The sequence below is a fragment of the Stegostoma tigrinum genome, chromosome 28 (genome assembly GCF_030684315.1).
Source record: "Stegostoma tigrinum isolate sSteTig4 chromosome 28, sSteTig4.hap1, whole genome shotgun sequence".
NCBI lineage: Eukaryota > Metazoa > Chordata > Chondrichthyes > Orectolobiformes > Stegostomatidae > Stegostoma > Stegostoma tigrinum.
In genome coordinates this window covers 42834920-42859042 of record NC_081381.1, presented here as the reverse complement: position 1 = coordinate 42859042, position 24123 = coordinate 42834920, and the positions used below count along the sequence as shown (strand labels likewise).

Genomic DNA, 24123 nt, shown 5'->3' with positions numbered 1-24123 from the left:
CTCTGGCTTTAAAACTGGAGGCCGGAAACTGTTTTGAGCTGTCTAATGTATTGGTCACGAATTTATAAAACCATATAACCCTTCACTCATCATGAGCAGTGGCAGTGAAGATCTATTCATGTCAAAATTTCATGTACAATTTGGAACACAAACCGATTTGCATTTTTAGTAATTTTATTGTTTGGATTTTTTAGAAGATAAGCTTTGTAGCCTTTTTACACAAGTTGGTGCATTCTGCACAGGTGATGTGACTTAGCCATAGCATTCATGCAGGTGAAAGTGGTACTTTAGAATTCTGTTTGGCCCCAATGCTGTATTTTTTAATCATTAGGTCATGGAGACAGAGAACAGTGTGTGAAAATAAGCCTTTTGTTGAATGCAACAGTGTGTTTGGAGAACAAAGTCTAGAACACTAAATGTACAAACAAGCAGGTTCACTGACAACCAGTGGCAGGATGAACACATTATGCCATCCATTATAGTAATGAAAGTCAGATCTGCTATAAAGCATTGCCCCAGCTTTTCGGAAATTTTTGAAATGCAAATAAATAATCCTTCATTATTCAAACTATAATGTGTTGTCCAAATGCAATAACATCATGGATTGTAGAATAAATGCATACAATTGGGTCTCTGGAGTCTCTAGGTGATCAAATTTGGCCTGTGTAGATGTTCGATTTCCGACTGCACTGTAAGTTCTGGGTTTAGAGAAGATATTTTGTGCATCCTTTCTCTGTAAAGTATTCCATGCTATGCGTAGGGTATATATTGAAGCCAGATTCTTCTCAATAAACCTCTGAAACTTGACACATTAGCCATCTTGTTAAACAGTTAGTATTGCAACAGGAACAAAATGACCTAGGTAATCTCAAATAGCTCAGTGAATCTACTTCAGTATTCGTTCATTCAACCATCGACACACAGCTGCTTCAGTACATAATATCTGCCTTGGCCAGTTGGATGTTGGATGTGTATGTAGCCAGAGTGGCTGATATATTTATTACTTGCACTGCTAGGGCCAATAATTTAAGTTAATGCAATTCAAATTCTGATAATCATATTGCAATTTGATTAATTATAGAACTCATGCAAATTCTAACTGTTGCAAGCCTTTGTGAAGTCTGATTTTAAATCAGACCACTGTTATATTAAACATTACCACAGGGAAAAGCAACAATGGCATATAATACTTTGAGGCAAAAATATAAATTGCTTGTTCTGCCAAAATTCTGCTTTAAATGCAATCCAAATCCTCCTTTGAACAAAATGTGGTCCGGGTCATGGGCTAATGTATATCCTAGTAGAGTTAATCGTGGTAAGAGAATACATCACCTGAATACTCCACTTATATCCCAAATGTGTCATCATTTGTGTAATGTGTAGGAATAAACCAGTTGCCTTGTATTGGAAAATTGTGGGATAACTTCTGGCAACTATCCAGTCAAGCACACTAGTCTCTTTTTAAAGTAACTCCTAAAGCCTCTTCCTATATCTGCTTCATGGTTCCCTCTAATAAGTCAGCTTTTAAATTGTCGGCAGATTCCAAATCTTTCTTGCATTCCTACTCTTAAGCAATGCTGACATATTGGAATCCTTTACATTTTGAAGTTATCTACACTTGTGTTATCTGCAATGTGCTTGGGACATAACGTGCTTGAGAAATAGCGTATTGCAAGAGAATCATGTCTTTCTGCCTAATGATTATCGAGTAAAATCACTGGATGTAGTTTCTAGCTCACATTGCTCTCTTTTTACAAGCTTACAAACACAATGCTGAAAAGTTCTCACTTCATCGTAGCTGCACTGATGTCACAACATCCTGTTGCTATAGTTACAGTCATTATTTACTTTTGCAGCCAGTTGCCAAATACAACTGCTGGTTGTAGAAGGTAACTGCAAATGGAATCTGTTGAGGAAAACGTTCCACTCACGTTACAAGAGCTAACTGAAAATATATCTCATATTCATAAGTTTGGCAAGTCAATAAATCTTTGCAATGAAAAGAATACTAGAACGGAATTTAATTTCTTAAACATGTCACACATAAAACAATATGTATCAAACAACTGTACTGAATAGGTGGTGCCTGGGAAGAAGAAATTGAGAGGTTGAAATCACACCGTAAAGGATGAAGGTTCCTCGAAGGAAGACAAATTAGGCTTTTGATCAGTTGATATTCAAAGACAACAAATTTTCTTGTACACACTTAAATTCCTCTCCATCTAAGCCCTTAACACGATGGCAGTCCCAGTCTATGTCTGAAAAGTTTAAATCTCCTACCAAAACCACCCTATTATTCTCACAGATAACTGGATCCCCTTACAAATTTGTTTCTCAATTTCCTGCAAGTTGATCATTCATTTCTTATTTCTCAGTTCCATCCAAGTAACTTCCTTGGATGTATTCCGAGGAATCTCCTCCTTTGGTACAGCCGTAATGTTATCCATAATCAAAAATGCCACTCCCACTCCTCTCTTGCCCCCTTTCTATCCTTCCTATAGCATCGGTACCCTGGAACATGAAGCTGCCAGTCCTGCCCATCCCTGAGCCACATCTTTGTAATTGCTATGATATACCAGTCTCATTTTCCCAATCTTGTCCTGAGTTCATCTACATTGCCCAGTAGGCCTCCTGCATTGAAATAAATGCAGTTTAATTTTTCAGTCCTATCTCATTCAGCCTGCCCTCACCGTTTGATTTGTCCCTTTTCTTCCCAATGATACCAGCCTCAGGCTGATCTCTTTCCTCAGTATCTTCCTGAGACTCACGAACAAAAAGGATTGATGAAGGCAGAGCAGTGGGCGTGACCTATATGGTCGTCAGGAAGGTGCCTAACAGGGTCCCTCACGATGGTTGGTAAGGTGAGATCTCTTGAAATACAGGGAGAACTAGCCATTTGAATGGAGAACTGGATTAAAGGTAGAAGATAGAGGCTGGTGGTGGAGGTTACTTTTCAGACTACAGGCCTGCAACCAGCGGAATGCCACAAGGATTGGTCCTGGGTCCACTGCTTTTTGTCACTCACACACACACACACACACACACACACACACACACACACACACACACACACATACATATATATAAAGATGTCACCAAAATTGAAGGTGTGGGCACAACAGGATCTTGATCAGATGGGCCAATGGGCCTAGGAGTGACAGATGGAGTTTAATTTAGATAAATGTGAGGGGCTGCATCTTGGAAAGGCAAATCAGGGCAGGACATATACGCTTAATGGTAAGGTCCTGGGATGAGCTACTGAACAAAGACAGCTTGGAGTTCAAGTTCATGCATCCTTGAAAGTGGAGTCACAGGTAGACAGGAGAGTGAAGAAGGCATTTGGTATGCTTGCCTTTATTGGTTAGTGCATTGAGTAAAGGAGTTGGGAGATCACGTTGCGGCTGTGCGGGACAATGGTTAGATCACTTTTGGAATACTGCATGCAATTCTGATCTCCACGCAATAAGAAAGAATGTTATGAAAGTTAAAAGGATTCAAAAAAGATTTACAAGAATGCTGCCAGGAATGGAGGGTTTGAGCTTTCAGGAGAGGCTGAAAAGGGTGGGGGTTTGTCCCTGGAGTGTCGGAGGCTTAGGGGTGACCTTATAGAGGTTTATAAAATCATGAGGGGCATGGATAGGCTGAATAGTCGAGGTCTTTTCACCGGGGTGGGGACAGTCCAAAACTACAGGGCATAGGTTTAAGGTGAGAGGAGAAAGATTTAAGAGGAACCCAAAGGGCAACTTTTTCATACAGAAGGTGGAGCATCGATGGAACAAGCTGCCAGAGGAAGTGGTGGAGATAGGTACAATTGTATCATTTAAAAGGCATCTGGATGGGTATATGAACAGGCAGGGTTTACAGGGATATGGGCCTATGGCAAAGTCGACTAGATTAATTTAGGAAATCTGGTTGGCATGGATGTATTGGACCAAATGGTCTGTTTCCATGCTGTACAACTCTGTGACAATCATCACAATGTTTAAGTGTTGCCAAATCTAGAAACTGAGATATATGTACATTCTTTTGTCGAGAAGAGAGTGAATGAACACTTTGTTCCCACAGTTACACCTCTCATTTACTTCAGTTTGGAGATTTACGGAAAGATTGGCATCAGCTTATGGATCCCAAATTTTCTCAACAGTGGAGTGGAACTAGCTAAAACCATACAGTTTATCATTTCGCAAAACTGATTAATTTCCTAAACATAGCAAGAACTGCAGATGTTGGAATCAGAGATAACAAAGTGCGGTACTGGAGGAACATAGCAGGCCAGGCAGCATCAGAGAAACAGAAGAAGAATCCCAAACCGAAACATCAGCTTTCCTGTTCCTCTGATGATGCCTGGCTTATTGCATTCCTCCAGCTCCACACTTGATTAATTTCCTACCTGTCTTGATAAAGCCACTCAACTCATGCAGCAGATTAATTATCTCACAGTAGATTTTACTTCTCGTGATATTGGGATATGCAAACCAAGCATGACATCAGCATAGCTCATGGCTCCACAACTATAATGTGCTGACTTAACTCATTTCATAGCCGTACGAAGATGTTATTCTTAGCCTTGGTGGTTCTGGGAAAGGAAAACAAAATTGAGATTCTTATCCCCTGAACTTTACCCATGCCACACAATGCCATGAATGTTGGTTTAGAAGAAAACAGAATGATGTTTAATGGTAATGTGGCCTTTGGTCTGATGGGATTTTGAGACTTGCTGTTTCAGAAAAATGGTTACAGGTAATGATTGAGGGTACTTAACCTAGAATAATCAGCAACTTCAAGAGACAAATGCAGAAAAACTGGCATTCCCTCGTGGTTTTACATTAGAAGATATGCCAAATAGATGCTAAACAATTCTGATAAGTCAAGTAGTCGGCTGTAGAGGAAATCAAACAGACTTAGTCAGTTAGCTCAATGGGATGACTTTGCTTTTTCCCTAGTGCTGGGAATAGCAGTAAAATTCTTAAGTAGATGCCTCACCCATTCTTCACTGATTGACCTGAAAAAGTGCTAGAGAAATTAAGAGGCAAAAGATCAATGAATTCCCAGACCTAATGGAATGTACCTGAGGATATTAAAGGGAGTAGCTACACAGATAGTAGGCACATTGGTAATAAGCTTCCAGAAATCCTTACATTCTGGAGAAGTCCCAAAGGATTATAAAACTGCCAATATAACATCTTTGTTTATGAAAGGAAGGGACAAAAAGAAAAATCAGGAAACTATAGGCCTGTTAACTTGACATGTTATCGAGAAGATGTTCAAGTTTGTTGTAGAGAATATTACAGCATTTAAAAATGTGGTCAAAAAAAATCACACAACACCAGGTTATAGTCCAACAGATTTATTTGAAAACACTAACTTTCTGAGCATTACTTCTTCCTCAGGTATAGTAAGCCAGGAGGTGTCAAGACACAGATTTAAAAGTAAAAGATCAAAGGATCACACAACTGATGCAAATATATTGGATAAATCTAAAATGGCTGGCTGACTCTCTCCTGTTAAATCTAAAATCTGTTAGAAAGGAGATGCAGGTTTTGATTGATTAAAATGCAAATCCCAAAATGTCTTTCAGGTCACTGCCCTAAGACAACTAAAAGTTTTATCAGAGTCTGTAAGCAGTGACATCTCAGGTCAGACAATGCATTTTAGGTGTCAGGCCTTGTTTGGAGTCCAAGTTTTAACCTGGAGTCAGGTTAGTTTTATTTCCAAAGCAGGAATTTATAAAATGCCCCAGCAGCCAACGATGTTTGCAACTGTGTTTACAAACTTTGTGCTTTTTGAACAAAATAGAATGTAACTGCAAATACAAATCTGCAAATGCAAATTTACTCCATAGATTATACGCATGTGTGCGCATGTGCGTATGTTTGTGCGTGTAAGGGGGAGAGGGAGTGTGTGTGTACTGGTGTCCATTGGTGGGGGACGCAATGTGTGTGTTTGCGTATGTGCGTGTTGTGGGAGACACAGGAAGTTTGTGTGCAAGAGAGTGCGCGTGCTAGATAGTGCACGCGAGACTGCGCATGAGAGAGAGAGAGAGAGAATATGTGCGAGTGTGAGGGAGTACATGGACGTGACCTGACATGCCCAACCCAGGCCAACACTGCCATCTTCAGATCATTTAAAAATATATATATTTATCATGGCTTCATGGAGGGGAAATCACGCCTAACCAATTTACAGGAATTCTTTCAGGGAGGTAACAAGCAGGACAGATAAAGGGAAAGCAGAGAATGTAATATATTTGGATTTTCAGAAAATATTTGATATGGTACCACATATAAGCTACTTAAGTTAAAAGCCCATGGTGTTGGAGGTGGAATATATGCACAGATAGAAGATCAACTAACTAGTAGAAGACAGAAAATTGGGATGGGGGAGGCATTTTCAGGATGGCAACTTGCAACTTGTGGCGTGTTACAGGGGTCAGTGCAGACCACAAATATTATTTACAATATATATTTGTGACTTGGATGGGGAAAGAAAATGTACTAAAGTCAAGTTTGCAGATGGCACAAAAATAGTCGGGAAGGAGAGTGGTGAGGATGACACAAAGAGTCTGCAGAGATACAGGCAGGTTAATCTTCAGACATTTGAGCTCCTATCTTTTACAAATGGTCAACTAATACTTTCTTTAATTTTGACTTAAATTTACTACTTTTAAATTCCCTTTATATTAAGCAGTTGGTGGCATTTAATTTATTTTGAAGTCTTTTGAGTTACTTATGAAATCAGGATCATATGCACCATGCTTTCACAATGATTAGTTTTCTGATAATATTGCTGGTTAGGGGTACATGTGAAGAATTTTAGGTGAGGTATTTTAACCCATTGGTCATATCTCACTATAAGTCACCACCCTCAGGAGAACAGGAAAGAAGCACTGAGGAAAAATAATACACACCCTTCAAAATTTTGAGCAGATATGATAGTCCCTATCTCAATCTGTAACACAAACTTCAATAGAAATACACAGTGCTGTATTCCAACAGTAGGAATCATAAGAAGCCAGATAATATGAACATGGTTAAGTGAAACAAAAATATACACATTCATTGTGAAAATATGTAAAATTTGGTGGCCAGCTCTTGTATTCTGCAACAAAATAAACAAAAACCCAGACCAAACGTAAGCAGAACTTTTTCCTTATAGTGAACCGACCTGACACCAAGAAAGGCAGACTTGCATTTATGTCGCACTTTTTATGGTCACCTGGTATCCCATAACATTTTACCAGACAATGAGTACTCCTGAAGCGTAGTCACGTCAGTAGTAAAGGAAATATGACAGCTAATCTCTGCACAGTAAGCTCCTACAAACAGTGGCCTGTTAATGACCAGAAAATTTGTCTCCGTTTGGGCTTTTGAATGAGCTATAAATATCAGCAAGGATACTAGTGACAATTGCTGTTCTTCTTGGAAATTAGTGCCCTGGGACTTTTTACATCCATTTCAGAGTTCCATATCTCAACCTGTGATGGCATCTCCAACAACACTGCACTCCCCCAGCACTGCACTGGAATGTAAACCACTATTTTTGTACTTAAGTCCTAGAGTGGGACTTGAACCCACAACCCTCTGACTCAGAGTTACAAATACATACTTAACATATTGAAATGGCATTTTAATATTTAAAATTGATTAATGTGATTGCATATCAACAGTGTGTTGAGGAAGCAGACCAGGCAGGACTCTTTCCAAATGTAAAGGGCTATGTGTTATGGTAATAGAATCCTGCAGGGAGTGGTTGGAAGCCACTCATCCAAGATTACTTTGGTGTCGTCACTGGAGAGTGTTTTCCAGACATAACAGTATTCATTTTCCCTGAAGCATGTCATTTCATTTGTAAAATCTGTGGCATACTGCAACAATTTGTTGAAACATTAATATATAATGGCATTGCAACGAACTGGTGCAAATTTAATTTTCCTTCCAGCCCCACAAATTTTGGAAAGTGGACTAAAGGAAGCAGGACAGCTGTCCCTTGGTTATTGTGAAACAATGCCTAATTTCAAAAACTAAATCATAGAAACATGAAAAAAAAATGAGAGAGTTTGGATATCTTCCCTCTCTGTAACAGCAACTGTATGGACTGAGGAGGGAAGTAAGAAGAATGAATGAATCAATTGGTGTATTTCACTTACTCAGTGTTTCTTTTCAGGAATTTCCAAATAAATATTTCTCTCTCATTGGATCGGATTATTAGTTCCCCAAAAGATAGCCCTCATCTTTGGACCCTTGAGGGCACAGATTTGATTGTTTATAGTTCTAATTCCTTTGCTGCTTTGGCCTACATCGGCAATCTCCTATAGCCCTACAACTCAGTGAGATATCTATATTCCTTCAAAGAAGCTCAAGAAGCCTGAATTGATCTCATTCATTCCACCATTGCTGGTTTGTGCCTTCAGCTGCTTAAAGCATCAACTCAAATACATTGCCAGTAAACCTTGTCTGTCGCTCCCCCTTTAAGCTGCCCTTTACAAAGCCTTTCAACAAACCTTTGGTTATATGTCCTGACATTCTTTGTGTGGTTTAGTGTCAAATATTATCTAATGATCCTCCAGAAAAATATCTTGGAATATTTTTATTACATTAAATATACTATATAAATAATTGAGATATTGTTGTTAGATACAATACTGTTATTATAATAAGAAGTTCCAAATTCAAAACAATTAGCTTGTGGGTATAGATCAATGCAGAAGAACAGTTAAATGGATCAACACTGTCACTTCTCTTACCGTGGTTGTTTTCTGCACTGAGCTGTCATCTTTAACATCCTGATTGGGGACATTTGAAGCTGTAGAACAGAGCTCCCTGTTCCTAATACGTGCTGATCGACGGACTCCAACCTTAAACAAGATATTTTGCAAATGTATCATAGCTAAAACAATATGTAAGCATATGTGGATACAATATATATAATATACCTTCAGAAAGTCAATCTGTGATAATATGAGATTTGAAAAGCACATCCAGATTTCTTTCTCCGCCCAATTTGACAATCATGGATCATTTGTGGATTTTAACTTTTGCAACATGCAATCATTAAACTCACCTTTATAACATTTTTGGTTGGTGCAAATTGGTCAAATTATTAAAACTTTACATGTCTAACTTTTGGCTAATGCTGTTGAGAAATAGTGTCAAATGCCACCATGGCAGATGGCGTAATTTAGATCAAATGTTTATCTCAGCGATGTTGACCATGTTATAAAAGCTCATCTGGTTCACTAAGGCCCTCTCAGGAAGGAAATCTGCCATTCTTACCTGATTTTTCCTGCATGTAATTCCCAATCTATAGTAATGTGGTTGACTCTTAACCACCCTCTGGGCAATTCAGGGTGAGTAATAAATACTGATGTAGCCAGTGATGCCCACATCCAAAGAACATACTGTTTAAAAGAGTTAACAAGTCTAAATAATTTTTCAAACTCCCATTTATTCCTATCATTTGGTGAAACAATTACAAATTGTTTTATTCCAATTTGTGATCAAGTTTAATTAAAACTTGAGATATATGAGTATATCCTAGGCAACACAGTGTGGAGCTAGAGGAACATAGTATGCCAGGCAGCATCAGAGGAGCAGGAAAGCTGATGTTTCAGGTCAGAACTTGACCCAAAATGTCAACTTTCCAACTCCTCTGATGCTGCCTGGCCTATTGTGTTCCTCCAGCTCCACACTGTGTCGTCTCTGACTCCAGCATCTGCAGTTCTTGCTTATCTCGGAGTATATCCTGTGTCCCTTCAAGTCTAAGCTATCATTCTATATGACAATATTAATCGAGAGCATTCGATGTTCACTATTTTATAATACGTCAAAACCTTTCATAGTAACTTGTAATGTGTTCATTGCCCCTCAAGCTTTTTACAAATTGTGTGCTTCTGACAAGAATGCAAACCAACCTACAAAATTTTACATTTTGTTCTATACTCTAACAAAGTCAAAGTAAAGAGTAAGATTAAAGATTTCTATGTGGCAATAGATTGATAAAGTTACAGAAGGTAATGTATGTTTAAGGCTGGTATTCTAGCTATAGCAGTGATGTAAGTGCTAAGATAAAGAAACACATTGTACCTGACTAGTTCTTGTATTAGAACAACATTGTACTTGCAAGAAGTATATACTAGCGTTGTGTTTTCAACCAGAGCTATTGCAAGGTGCTGGAGACTATCAGAGTTGATTTAGGTGGTTAAAGAATGGTCTGCAAATCAGAAACACTGGTACTGTCAGAACAAAATTTCATGAAACTGATCCTGTGTAATCAGACATGGGTGAGACAAGGCTGCCGGCTATTACCAATGCAGAAGTCAACATGAAAGAAGCATGAAATAAGTACAAAAAGGTGTCCAAGTAGTTGGTCAATTGGTGAAGGCAGTGAAATTTGTAGATATGGGAAGATGTTGGCATAGCAGTATTGCCATTGGACTAATAATCTAGAGGCCCAGGCTCCGGGATATGGGTTCAAATCCCACCAGGGCAACTGATGGAATTTAAATTAAAATAGTAAATCTGAAACTGAAAGCTAGTCCTATATAATGATGACCATGACAAATATCATCAATTGTTGTAAAACTTCCTCTGGATCAACTATCCCTTTTTGGAAAGGAAAACTGTCATCCTAACTTGGCATGTGACCTACATGTGACTACAGGCCTACAGCTACAGAGTTGACTTTAACTACACGGTGGGACAGTGGTTAGCACTGCTTCTTCACAGCGCCAGGGACCCGGGTTCAATTCCACCCTGGGGCAACTGTCTGTGTGGAGTTTGCACATTCTCCCCATGTTGCGTGGGTTTCCTTTGGGTGCTCTGGTTTCTTCCCACAGTGCAAAAATGCGCAGGCTAGGTGGATTGGCCATGCTAAAATTGCCTGTAGTGTTCAGGGATGTGTAGATTAGGTAGTTTTATAGGGGGGTGGGCATGAACTTGTTAGGCCGAAGGGCCTATTTCCACGCTGTAGGGATTCTATTCTATCCTCTTCAATAACCTTGCAAACCACTCAAATCAAGGATCAAGGATGGGCAACACTGTCCACAGGGTGCTATTGAATTGGCATCAACCGCAGCAACAAGAGATGTTGTTGCACGCTAGCATTTATACAGATCCTAAAGGTCAAAAAGCTCAAACTAGGGATATTCAACAGTACAGACAGCAGAAATATTGCTTCAGAGATAGTAGGAACTGCAGATGCTGGAGAATCTGAAGGGTCTAGGTCCAAAACGTCAGCTTTCCTGCTCCTATGATGCTGCTTGGCCTGCATGTTCATCCAGCTATACACCTTGTTATCTCTTAGAGCAGAAATATTGAACTGCTTCTGAACATTAATCATAACATAGTTAGGGCAGTTGAAAGAAATACTTTTTGTCAATCATTCTTGAAAGATGTTCCCTGGCTCAAAATGCCAATGAGCCACCTGCTGTGATCCTAAATCACAGGGCAGCTTTTAAGACGTTGATAGTGGTTGCACACATGTCAACCATTGCTTCTTTTAGCGAAGACCCACTTAATTAACTGCCACTGAGACATACTTACCAGACAGCAATGACCTTACCCGGGATCAAGGAGCAGGTTGGGAATTAGCAGCAAGAGCAAAATAGTAAGACTCAAGCACTGTGCCTTTGAATGAGGGGCCCACCCATGATTTCTGTCATATGTTCCATGCATGGTGAGCATCCTTTCCCTCTACTCAACAGTGGAAGTGGGATAAATGGCATTAGTTGCTCACTTTGGTCTCAGTTAACAGTGAAGGTGAGAAGATTATCCATTGGCTTAATCAGGGCAGAAGAGGGTAGCTGGCAGAATCCCACCAATTAATTTGGCACCCCGGCATCAAGTTTACCACAGGGAAGAGCATTAAATTCCTCCCACAAAGACCAGGTTCAGTCAAGGAAAACAGTTGGAATGCCTTACCCCACTTGAGCTGGCCTAGAGGAGGAAGTTAGAGTCCAGTGATGTCTCACTGTGAATCACTATCCATTGACACCCCCATGCACAGACTCCGCTATCAGTAGAAGGGTGGTTGAGATGGTTTTTCCAGAACGAACAGCTTGATGACAAATTTTAAATTGAACTTGCAACTTCAGTAGCGATGATGGTTGGGCTGGAGTTTGGTCAGCTGACTGCAAATGCAAAGTTGATGCAGTACAACGAACACAAATTTCCTTTCTCGGAGGAAGGGTCACCGGACCCGAAACGTTAACTGTTTTCTCCTCCACAGATGCTGCCAGACCTGCTGAGCTTTTCCAGCAACTTTTGTTTTTGTTAGTGATTTACAGCATCCGCAGTTCTCTTGGTTTTTATTGCCCCCCACTCGGAACCATTCCGAAGCACTAGCACCCCCCACCTCCCGCCGATGTGGTTGAAATTTCTGCCCGTTAACTGCCGAAACACGCACTTGACAGAATGCTTATTCGTCAAAATAGTCAAAACTGCTCGTGCTGAAGGAACTTCACCCTGGCAATGAATTAACATCCTTGAGAAAGAGTGGGCGAAAACTGTGGAGAAAGAGTGGGTAAAACGAACGAAACCGTTTAACATCAACAAAATGCCTAGACAACCGCCGACAACACAATAAATGACTTCATAGATTTAAAGCTAACTCGCCCACTCGCTGATGAAAGCCTGACAGTATCCCGCCAAAGATCCGACTGTTTACACAAAGCACCTTTATAATGACATAATCGACATTCACACAGCTATCCCTGAGCCAACCATATGGGCCAACCTTCTGACACAGGCCTGCTGAATGTTTATAAACCACTTTCTTGGTGCCAAATATAAATGGAAACAAAGTGACTGGGCCTCAAAGCTCTGAGGACCTGCGACATAAATCTGGCTGTTTAATACTTTTTCTCTTGTTGCTTCATCTTTCAAGAACATCTAGCAGCACTGTACATTGTTGTCCTACTTCACAATTTGAAATCCAGACAAATTATCTTCCACAGACACAGGAAACGGTCCTTTATTGTTTTAGTTGGGGCACATTAGCTGTCATTCGCCTCAAAAAGTGTGCACCTTCCAAAACAAAATCTCGATGCCGGTACAACATCGATCGAAAACTTCACGATTCTGTGGCATCTCTTGATTGTGACAACAGCGAGATTCATATAATAATATTACCTCCAAAACACGTTCCAGCAGTATTCTCAACAAAGCTACCCTCCCAGCTCAGTCTGTGCCATCGTAACTCAGGATTGCTATTCTAGCAGAGCCCATATCAACCTACCCTATATAGGCAGGGCCAACTGGTGGGGAAGGACACAGCCTGCATTGAACTGACTTCCTGACTCCTCTTTTGTGACTTGCCGACGACATATTTGGACCTTGTGCCGGTCGGGTTCTAAGAGGCTCTTGCAATACAAGAGACAGCAATTAACTGTTGATGTTTTAAAACTGCACCTTAAAAAAATTTCAGCGCTTGCAGGCAGGCAGTTTTTGGGAATCTCAACTTTGTGAAGACAAACACTTCAGCGCGCTCAGGCACAGGCTGCGGATCCCTTTAATAACATTCAGTAGCTAGACGGGGAAAATAGCACCTGCAAGCCGAACTCCAGTAAACTCCTACCTGCTTAGTCTTCATCTTCAGTGAAAGCGATCGTCCCAACCTGTTACAGTCACACGCTCGCCGCAAACAGGACTGTAACAAACATTTGCAACTTTCAGCGAAACTCGGTCTCCGAGACTCAACCCCACCCCACACGCCCAGACCGCTGTCTGAATGGAGGATTGTGGCCCACTCGGCGTGTCGATTGGTTTGCTAAGACGTCCATCATTCCGTATTAAATGGGCCCCGCCATCTTTGTGAAGGGCAAAATAGAAAAATGTCAAACTGTGCAGAAAGCTGACTTTGCATTGGATTAATACCTTTTGAGTACTTTTGGCAGATGAAAGTAAACCATGAGCTCTATTTGTGTAAAAGCACAGTTTGCAACGCCAGTAAAAGTGACCGACCATTACTGTACCTTCTAAATTGTTTTGCAGTTTAGCAAGTAAGGGATATGTACAATTTCTAACCAATTTGCTTATCTTCTAGCATACTCGAACTATATGGCACATATTGCTTACACAATTTATATCAAAGTCAAGAACTGTTTCATTAAATTGACCACAATATATGTCGAACAACTCTGATGAATTTTCACGCGCGCGCACAGTAACAAACAGAAATACGGTTCAAATTGCCGCACAAAATGTACCTTATTCCAGGTACTATCAGCAGTGTATCTGTCGACAATTGTTCTTATATTCCCGGAAAAATGACCAAAAATGCCATTTTGAGCACTTTTTAAGATTATAATTGTCACTGATGAATGGCATTACCTATACACAATAACATCTGGAGCTCAAGGGGCGTTCTTAAATCCTTTGTATGTTCTGCAGATTGTCAGGCACAACAATGAATTCAACCGTTTCAAATTGTAACGTCTCTAATCACGTTCATTTTTCTTTGCTGATTTGAGGTTTTTACATTTGATTTGCCTACCCGCTCTTGGTTTTGCTTTTGAGCAGCGACTGTTCATCATTCTGTCGTTCCCAAAACCTCTTGACACATCTTTTGTTTCTTTACTTGTTCCACTATCACTTCTTTGGCTTCTGACTTGAGTCGTTTATCTTTCTTTCCCTCCATCTGACCACAAACATTCCCTTATGTGCTTTTTCTCACCATCACCCCTTCAATTTGCTTCAAACTTATCCCATCTCCCACTTTTTTCTTGTACAGATGAAAGATTATTAACCCGAAACATTAACTGCTTCTTTGTCGAGATGTGCTGCCTGACTTACTGAGTATTTCCACTTTTTTTTGTTTCTATTTCAGATTTCCATATTCTCTGTGCTTTAGAAAAATCGAACTATCGAAAAATTCACTACTTTGGATATTCGGTAAATTGCAAAGTAACTTTTGTGGGGCTAAGACTTATATTATTTTTAAAACTGAAATTTATTACAGCCGTGTGTTTACTCAGTGGATTGCCATTATTTTAGAACTAATTCTCTTTCACTAAATTATCTGACCTATAAATAATATTTAGATTCTTTCCCAGGTAGGGCTGAATGGCAGCTTTATTTTTTAGTGTCTATTTATCCTTAAGTAGAGGGCAGCTTGGTGATATTGCAATTTTTTTCAAGGTTGTGCTCTTTCAGGTCATAGGGTCAGAGTCATACAGCACAAAAACAGACACTTTGGTCCAACTCGTCTATGCTGACCATAATCCCAATCTAAAATGATCCCACCTGCCTGTGCTTGGCTCATATCCCTCCAAACACTTCTTATTTATGTACTTATCTAAATGTCTTTTAAACAATGCAAACAAACCACACCCACCACTCCCTCTGAAAGTTCACTCCACACATGAACCACTTTCTGTGTAAAAAAGTTGCCCATCATGTCTTTATAAAATCTTTCTCCTCTCACCTTAACAATATGGCATCTCGTCTTGAAATCACCCAACCTAGGGAAAAGACACCTATCCATGCCCCTCATGATTTTTTAATCACCCCCAAATTCTTACACTCCAGTGAAAAAAGACCCAGTCCATCCAGCCTATTTTTATAACTCAAAGACTCTACTCCAGCAACATCCTGGTAATTTTTTTTCTGAACCATCTGCAGTTTAATAATATCCTTCCAAAAACATAACTGGACACAATACTTCAGAAGAGGCTTCATCAACTTCCTGTACATCTCAACATGATGTCCCAACTCCTATACTTTGTCTTTGTAAGATAATTTTATTAGCCACTTTTCACTGAAGCGCTATATTTAGGACATTCTTTATTGCAGGAATAAACCATTACTGATCAAACACTATGAGGTTAATTTCAGAATATGATATCAAAGCACTAACATATAACCTCACCAAGCAACTAGATTAACACTGAATTGATACTGATAATATAAGCAATCACTCAGTGTCAGTGCTGTGGTGGATACTACTGAGATGGTAATTGCTTAGTTGTGTGCCTTACAAAGAATATGTATTATCAATCAAGAGTATAGAAATGTATTGAGGAACCTCAGAGTGGAACATGAAACTGTAAAATATGTTCTGACATTTCAAATACAAACTGGTTTACCATCAGCCTGTATACCTTATGTGAACTATATGTTGTATATATTAAGATTATTACAATTATATAAAGTGAAACTCATTGTATTGCGACAAGGTGAATTTTCTCGCAAACTGTAATTTGGAGCCATGTGTTTTGTAATTTTTTCACAAATTTTAAGAATAAAATACATAATTTTGGAAACAGAACGTGATTATTGTCTGGTGTTATCTGACTTGTTTTGAACAACTGCAGATAGGCTTTTAAACATTTCTGATTTTAATTGACTCACACTACGATCAGTGGCCCTGCCTTCAACTACTAAGACCCTAAATTGTGTATCTCCCTCCCTAAGTCTTTCTGCCTATATATTGCTCTTGATTGTTTAAAGACAATACTTAAGGCCTCCCTGTTTGACCAAACATCTGATTTTGTTACTGGTTCAGTGTCAATTTTTGATTTCACAGTAGTTGCAAATTGCCTTGGGACATTTTGTTACATGAAAAGCATGAAACAAATGCAAGTTGTTGTTGTTATAGAGGGTAGGGAAAATACCGAAGAGTGATAATTTGTGCTGAACCATGAGTGCTCTTTCTTAAGGAAATCTTATTTAATGATGTATTGTGTGAGGATCTTTAGGTCATAATCAAGCAGCTAGTTCTGTCAACAACATTCACGAACACTCTCATCCCTCTGGGAATTCTACTGGGAAGTGATTAAGATTAAAGATAAGACATATTTCTTTAGTAATTTGGAATTTGTGAGCAGATGTCTGGTACTATTACGTTCATATCCAGTGTTTACGATTCAGCAGAAAGCCATTGGCATTTTCTTACTGCATTACATGCAGTATGTAATAAATATTCAGATTGATTATATAAAATAGAGGCTCTGAAACCAATTAGAAGACAGGCCTACAGTTATGATATCTTAGGTTTCCATCAGATATACTCTGCAATTCCAATGCCTATTTCCAGGTTTCCATGTTCAGAAAATTTATCTTGGTGCTCTGAAAGGGCCAGCAGTTCCAGCACAGCAGCTGTGATGGCAAAACCTAGAATTACAACCTGTTTGGAGAATTATAGACACAGATTTTCATCAGAATTTGTAAAATAACTTTGTCAGTCCTACTTAAGTTTGCAAAGAAATAAAACCAAGCACTGGGCCCATCTCTCATAATTACTGCATTGGCTATAAGGAGCTCTGGGATATTTGGTGGTTATGTAAAATGCAAGATACTTACAGGTTTTGTTTATCTTTCCCTCCAGCTCACTAAAGAAAGAAGACAAAGTGAACTGTGGGAACTACTGAGGAGCCTCCCTCCTCTCCATCACCCAAATCATTGCTAAGCACCTTCTCTCAGTCTCAGAAGAAATCTTTCCTGAAAGCCAGCATGGCTTCCAACCAAACTGTGGACCTAGGCACATGATTTTCATTGCTTGGCAATACCAAGATAAATGTCAGAAACACCACCAACCACTCTACCTGGCCTTCATCAACCTGAGCAAGACTTTTGACTCAGGCAGGAACTTTTATGGAAGATCCTGTCAAAGTTTGGCTGTCTACTGTTACTCATTACCATCCTCTGTCTCCACTATGGCTAGATGAAGGGTCTGTTTCTATGCTACATGACTCGATATTGGCAATGGTCCTCATTGACAGCAAAGGATAGAATCCTTTGAGATGAAGATAATGATTGAGCAGGGATGTGTCATCACACCCGCCGTTTCCCACCTTCATTGCCAACATCCTTTATCTTGTCAAGAACAAATTTTCCAGTGGTGTGAACATTGTCCACAGCATGGATGGAAATCTTTTCAAACTCAACCAATTGAAATCCAAGAAGAAGCTGACACTGACCTCACTTGCGGAACTTGAGCATGCGGATGACAATGTCACCTCTGGTCTCTTGGAAGAGAATTTTCAAGCTTCACTTAATGCCTTCTCAGAAGCACACTGAAGAATTTGTCTCAGGCTCAACTTTAAGAAAGCTCAAATCCTTTACCAACCCATCCCAGGTCAAGTTCTGGTCCACCCCTCTATTAAGATCAACAGAGAAATCCTCCCAAATGTGGCACATTTCCGTACCTGAGAAGCTACCTCTCATCTAAGGCTGACAATGATGTAGAGATTCAACATTACATATAATCTGCAAGTGCTGCCTTCAGACAGCTAAGGGTGAGCGTCTTCAACAACTGTGACATCCATGTTGATAACAAGATCCTTGGGCATAAGGCAGTCATCCTTCCAACTCTTCTGTATAATAAAGTGTGAAGTTGGATGAACACAGCAGGCCAAGCAGCATCTCAGGAGCACAAAAGCTGATGTTTCGGGCCTAGACCCTTCATCAACTCTTCTATATGGTTTGAAACTTGGATTATGTATACGCGCCTACCTCAAGACCCTTGAGAAATACCAATGTTATTTGAGCTGGATTCTCCACATCAGTTGAGATGACAGGCGTACTAACATCAGCATCCTTGAAGCAGCTAACAGCAACAGCACTGAGGCCACGAGCATCCAAAATTGACTCGCCTGGGCTGGCCATATGCTTAGGATGCCTGAATTCTGACTACTAAAGCAAATCTTCTTTGCCCAATCAAGGAAGGCATTCGAATGTGAGGAGGACAAAGGAAGTGTTTCATAGGATCCACGAAGGCTTCCATCATGAAATGCAACATAGATATCAATTCATAGGAGACCCTCGTTCAGAAGAAACTGGCTTGGAGAAAGCTCCTGTACGAAAGGACACAATACTTTGAAAACACCTGGCAGCAATAGCAATTACAGAAAGGAACTGGAGAAAGGAACACCAACAATCTCAAGGTCAAGGACCAATTCCATCTTCTGGAAACACCTGCCAAATGTGTGCTCAGGATGTGGCTCTCAGATTGGGCTCATCAGTCATACAAGGTCCCACAGAACACATGATCAGTGACACAGAATTTCCTAGGTGGACAAGCATACTCACTCGTGAATGATTGCCGATGACAAGAAAAACAGGTGTTCCAAGAAGAATATAGAACTTCATAATACATACAGATGTACTGTATGCAAACAGACTCTTTGGTCCAACTTGTTCATGTTGACCAGATATCCTAAATTAATCTAGTTCCATTTGCCAACATTTGGCCCATATCCCTCTAAATCTTCCTATTCATATACCCATCCAGGTGCCTTTTAAATGTTGTTTTTGTAGCAGCCTCCACCACTTCCTCTGGCAGCTCATTCCATACATGCACCACCCTCTGCATAAAAGAAAATGAGCCTTAAGTCCTTTTTAAATCTTTCCTCTCTCACCTTCAATCTATGCCCTTTAGTTTTGGACTCCCTTACCCTGGGGTAAAGACCTTGGCTAGTCACTTTTTCTATACCCCTCATGATTTTATAAATTTCTTTAAGGTCACTGCTCAGCTTCTTACACTCGAGGGAAAATAGCCGCAGCCTATTCATCCTCTCCCTAAAGTTCAAACACGCCAACATTGATAACATCCTTGTAAATCTTTTCTGAACCTCTTTAAGTTTCACAACAAGGAGATCAGAAATGAATGCAATAGACCAAAAGCGGTCTGACAAATGTCCTGTACAGCCGCAACATGATCTCCCAACTCCTGTACCCAATGCAATGACCAATAAACCCAAGCATACCAAACACCTTTTACTATCTATCTGCAACTCTATTTTCAAGGAATTATGGACCTGCACTCTAAGGTCTCTTTGTTCAGCAACCTTCCCCTGGACCTACCATTGAGTATATACCTCAAGTCTTCTCCACGACAGAAAGGGACAAGTTAGTCTGATGCCAGGAAGGTTGTAGATGAAAAAAAAGCTCAGAAAGCACTACACCTCCACATCAAAGTTACTGACGCTTAGACCTCACAAATTTCTGCAACCTGTATTGGCAATCTTATGTGGACATTTGTGTATGTATTTAGGTTCAAATTGTAATAAACTAGTTCGGTTGAGTCTAAGACTTTCCATGGAGCATATTGTCTCTTTCTGTCTTGTATGACGTTAGTCTAGTGATGATGCGGGATTTTGAAGGTCAGTAACCAAGCAAATTTAGATTGAAAGAGGTTTCCAGTAAATCAGTGGAGGAATTTCAAATCTTATTATTTTATTCAGAAATAGTTTTAGAAATCTGATTTTCGTTAAATGCGTCTTTATACATATAGATGTCCTGAACTTTGAAATTGTCTGTATCAACAAGTATTATTGGAAGATTGGGAGAATACGGTTGTGGCTGAAAGTGTTTGGTACAAATGTGAAGTAGTTTGAGATGACTTTGACTTCTAATATCCTCAAAGATACTGATAGTCACCAGTTACTCAGGCAGTAGTGAATGGAAAAAGGTAATATTTTTACCAAGCAGATGCAGAGTATATGAAACAGTCAAAAATTTGCTTGCTCCTGCTCTGGCAAAAGGCACACATTGTGAGATGTTTTGTATAAGCTTGAGCAGCCAAACCAAAGCAACTGGAGATTGCTGAAAACTTTTGGCCTGGAACAAGGAATCACTTGCCCAGTGAATACATTGTAGAGTTTATCATGTCTTCGAAAAAAGATGTTAATCCATTGTAATTTCGGAAAACTTCAGCAGACAGCATTATGGGACAAATTTGTATGCAGTTCAAAGGGCAAATTCAATTGGAGCAAGTTGCTGACATTGTTAAAAATTAATTTTCAACGTAGCCTATCAAGTAGCATTGTAACAAGTGCATGGTGGAGTGAAGCTCTGGAGAAGTCTGAGTTAACAACCGTCAGTCATCTGCTGAAGTAAATAAACCCAATTTGACTAAACTGAAGGCCCAAAAGACAACATTTATTTGATCACATAATATTCTTTGAATATCTTACACAATTTTGTTCTTTTCCCATTGAAAAGTTTTGGAAACTGAAAAAGCACTAAATAGCAACCAATGAAACAAAAATAGACTCGAGTTTATTAATAGTCAAATATAACTTAGACTCATCATCTAACTCAAGTTACAGAAACACATTTGTCAGGTCTAATTTTGAAAAAAATCTGGCACTTGACAATGTTATGAATTAATCCTCCATGTGTGGCAAAGCGAAAGGTAGGTGGATTGCACTTTCCTACCAGATTTATGATGAATTTACAGCCTCCACATTTTTGGACATGATTAACTTACTTTGATAATACCAGTGTAGGAGTAGCCTAATTAATCTGTTCTATTTTAGACAAAATGTTCTCAGTCACAAGTTGTTTCAACTCTTGTTCAGCTTTGTCCCTTAAGAGCCCTGTACAAGGCATGAAATGAACAGGTCTTGTATTCCCATGCTTTGGTCCTTGAAATGGGTTGTCAGTTTCATTAAACATCTGAGGATCTCAACCACAAAGCAGCAGTTGCCTGAAAGTCCATCACTTCCAAGTTTCTATTAAAGTCAAACATTATCCTAAATTAGACAGGTATTGTAATTCATTCACTGTGTCTGGGTTAAAATTCTGGAACTCCTTACCTCACTACAATATGGGAGCATTTGCACGATCTAGATTGCTCTTTGCTACTTTGGCTCCATATATTGAATTCCTGTTTATAAACGGTGACTGAAACTGAATTCAGCAAACCCTATCTGATTAGAACATTATACAGTTTGATTATCTCTGATTATGTAATGTGCTATTCTATCTTGACTTTGTTGACTACTCAGCTTCATTCGTAGGACATTGTATAACTATAACGGAACAAAAAATTCTGAAGACATCTTTTGACTTCTTACTCATGGCGTATAATGTTGCCCATTTTCAAATAATATGCAACAAGAAGTCTTTTTAAAATTAAATGAAGTTTATCATACACTGTGTGAATAAAGTATGATCAGACCATAAGAAATGGAAATGGAAGTAGGCTATTTGGCCCATCTAGTCTACTTTGCCACTCACTCATGGCTTATATGTTTCTCGTTCCTATTCTCTTGCCTTCTCCCTGTAGCCCTTGATCCCCCTGCTAACGAAGAACCTGTCTATCTCTGTCTTAAATGCACTCAAATGACTTGGTTTCCACAGTCCTCTGCGGAAATGAGTTCCAAGAATCTCTACTCCCGGCTGAAGAAATACCTCCTCATTTCAGTTCTAAAAAGGTTGTCCCTTCACTCTGAGGCTGTGCCCTCAAATCCTACTCTCTCCCTACTGGTAGAAATACCTTCTCCACGTCCACTCTATCCAGGTCTCTCAGTATTTTGTAAGTTTCAATGAGAAAATCCCCCTTCTTCCATCTAAACTCCATTAAGTACAGACCCAGAATCTTCAACCACTCCTCATATGACAATCCCTTCAACCTGGATCATTCTCGTAATCCTCCTCTGGACTTAGTTCAAGGCCAGCACATCCTTCTTTACAAACAGGGCCCAAAATTGCTCACTATATTACAAATGCGCTCCGACGAGAGGCTTACCCAGCCTCCCACCTCAAGGGAGCCGCATGATTACCACCATCTCCACGGGCAAAAATCATGCTGGGACAAACACAGGGCAGTCTCAGCGAACTTATAAATATCTTCTCCATGCTCATTCTTTCCAGATCTCTCAGCGTTGCGTAATTTTCAGTGAGATTCCCCCTCTTCCTTCTAAACTCCATTGAGCCACAGTCCTCACGACAAGCCCTTCACCCCTGAGATCATTCTCTGGACCCGCTCCAATGCCAGCACATCCTCAAAATATTCCAAGCTGATTTGGATAAAATGAAGAGTCACTGGACCCGAAACGTTAAATCTGTCTTCTCCCCGAAGGGGCTGTCAGACTTGGCGAGTCTCTGCAGCAACTTTCTCGAACAAATTGCTCACTCCACCTCCCTCAACCGACATCGGCCCGTTTCCCTGGCAACCGACACCAGGCACGCCGTCTCCACCACATCAATCACATTTGGGGGTGCAGACAATGCTGGCAAATATTCAGAGCTCGGCCTTTGTGTAACAAAACATTTGAAACAGCATTTGCGTTTGGTTGCAGTTTATACCGTGGATTTTGTGTGAAGAAGGCGGGTTGAATTCCGTGTTGTTGTTGGGCGGCTGGTTTGTTCCTTTATGACACACCCCCCGTTGCAGTGAATGGTGCAGGCCACCGGGCCAGCTGGCAGCCGTGAAGATGGCGGCGGGTTTGTGGCGCGGATCAGGAGCTGGCAGCGGGCTGGCGAACTGCGACGTTCCTCCTCACTTTCAGCGCTATGCTGGGCTGGTGGATGAGTCGGAGGGGTTTCAGCTGTTGCTTAGGACGTTGGAGGGTCTACCGTTTAAAGCGGTAAGGATGCGGCATAGAGTTGGGAAAGAAAGAGGGAGAGACCCCTTCCTCTCTGTAGGAGCAGCACAGATGGGATGGGCCGAACTGCCTTCTGTAATTCCTCTGGGAAAAATTAAGGGTAATAACAGCGCAAAATTTTCACCTTCTTCACGGACCAAAGTGATATATAGACCGGGAAGGTACCCAGAATGTGAACTGGATAGATTATTGTTTGAAGGGGTGTCTGGTATCTTGTATCGCTAGATCTTGAATATTGTTGTTTGTTTAGGAAGTCCAGAAAAAGTGAATTCTTGTTTTGATGTAGACTTCAAAAAATGTCGTTTTTGTATTTGTTCTGGTATTTAGTACTTTCGCCCTCCTTCAAACATTGGTCGTGTCAGTTTTCGCACAACTTGGACTTGTGAATAAATATAAAATAATTGTCAACAATTACCTTTTTGACATCTATTACAAGTTTTATAGACAGTTCACCAGCCGCCTTAGATCTCATTCTGTTGACCCTTTTTATTGCACAAATACAAACTGGTTTGATATCATTTTTTATGTAAGTCAAGATGACAAGTGTGTGTCATCAATTGATTCAGAGTTAATGTGTGGTAACTGGGGATGCTTGACTTTGCCTTTCTAAACTAAGACTGTTCTCAAATTCTCTGTGGGAAGACAGATCCTAGATGATTACTTGATGAACTACAGTTAACCATGAAGGTAGGCCCTGAGGCTACCTTAACTGGAATTGTGTGGAATCCGTAGTCTTTGTGGTAAACTGATACACAGGCTATTCGAGCAATTGAACTCACCATCCCTGACTTGAA

At 40.1% G+C, this 24123-nt stretch overlaps 2 protein-coding genes across 2 annotated transcripts in view; one reads left to right on the top strand and one right to left on the bottom strand.

The window, feature by feature from the left end:
- Positions 1 to 13728, bottom strand: part of c28h1orf174 (chromosome 28 C1orf174 homolog) — a 29010-nt gene extending 15282 nt beyond the window's left edge. Inside the window, exons 1-2 of the mRNA XM_048561715.2 lie at positions 13573 to 13728; positions 8744 to 8854 (exon numbers count right to left, since the gene is read on the bottom strand). Of these exons, the coding sequence (XP_048417672.1) occupies positions 8744 to 8854; positions 13573 to 13587 (126 nt within the window). The 5' untranslated portion in view covers positions 13588 to 13728. The remainder of the gene's footprint in view (positions 1 to 8743; positions 8855 to 13572) is intronic.
- A 9414-nt stretch (positions 13729 to 23142) lies between these two features.
- Positions 23143 to 24123, top strand: part of nphp4 (nephronophthisis 4) — a 396691-nt gene continuing 395710 nt past the window's right edge. Inside the window, 1 exon segment of the mRNA XM_059655664.1 lies at positions 23143 to 23311. Coding sequence (XP_059511647.1) covers positions 23159 to 23311 — 153 coding nt within the window. The 5' untranslated portion in view covers positions 23143 to 23158.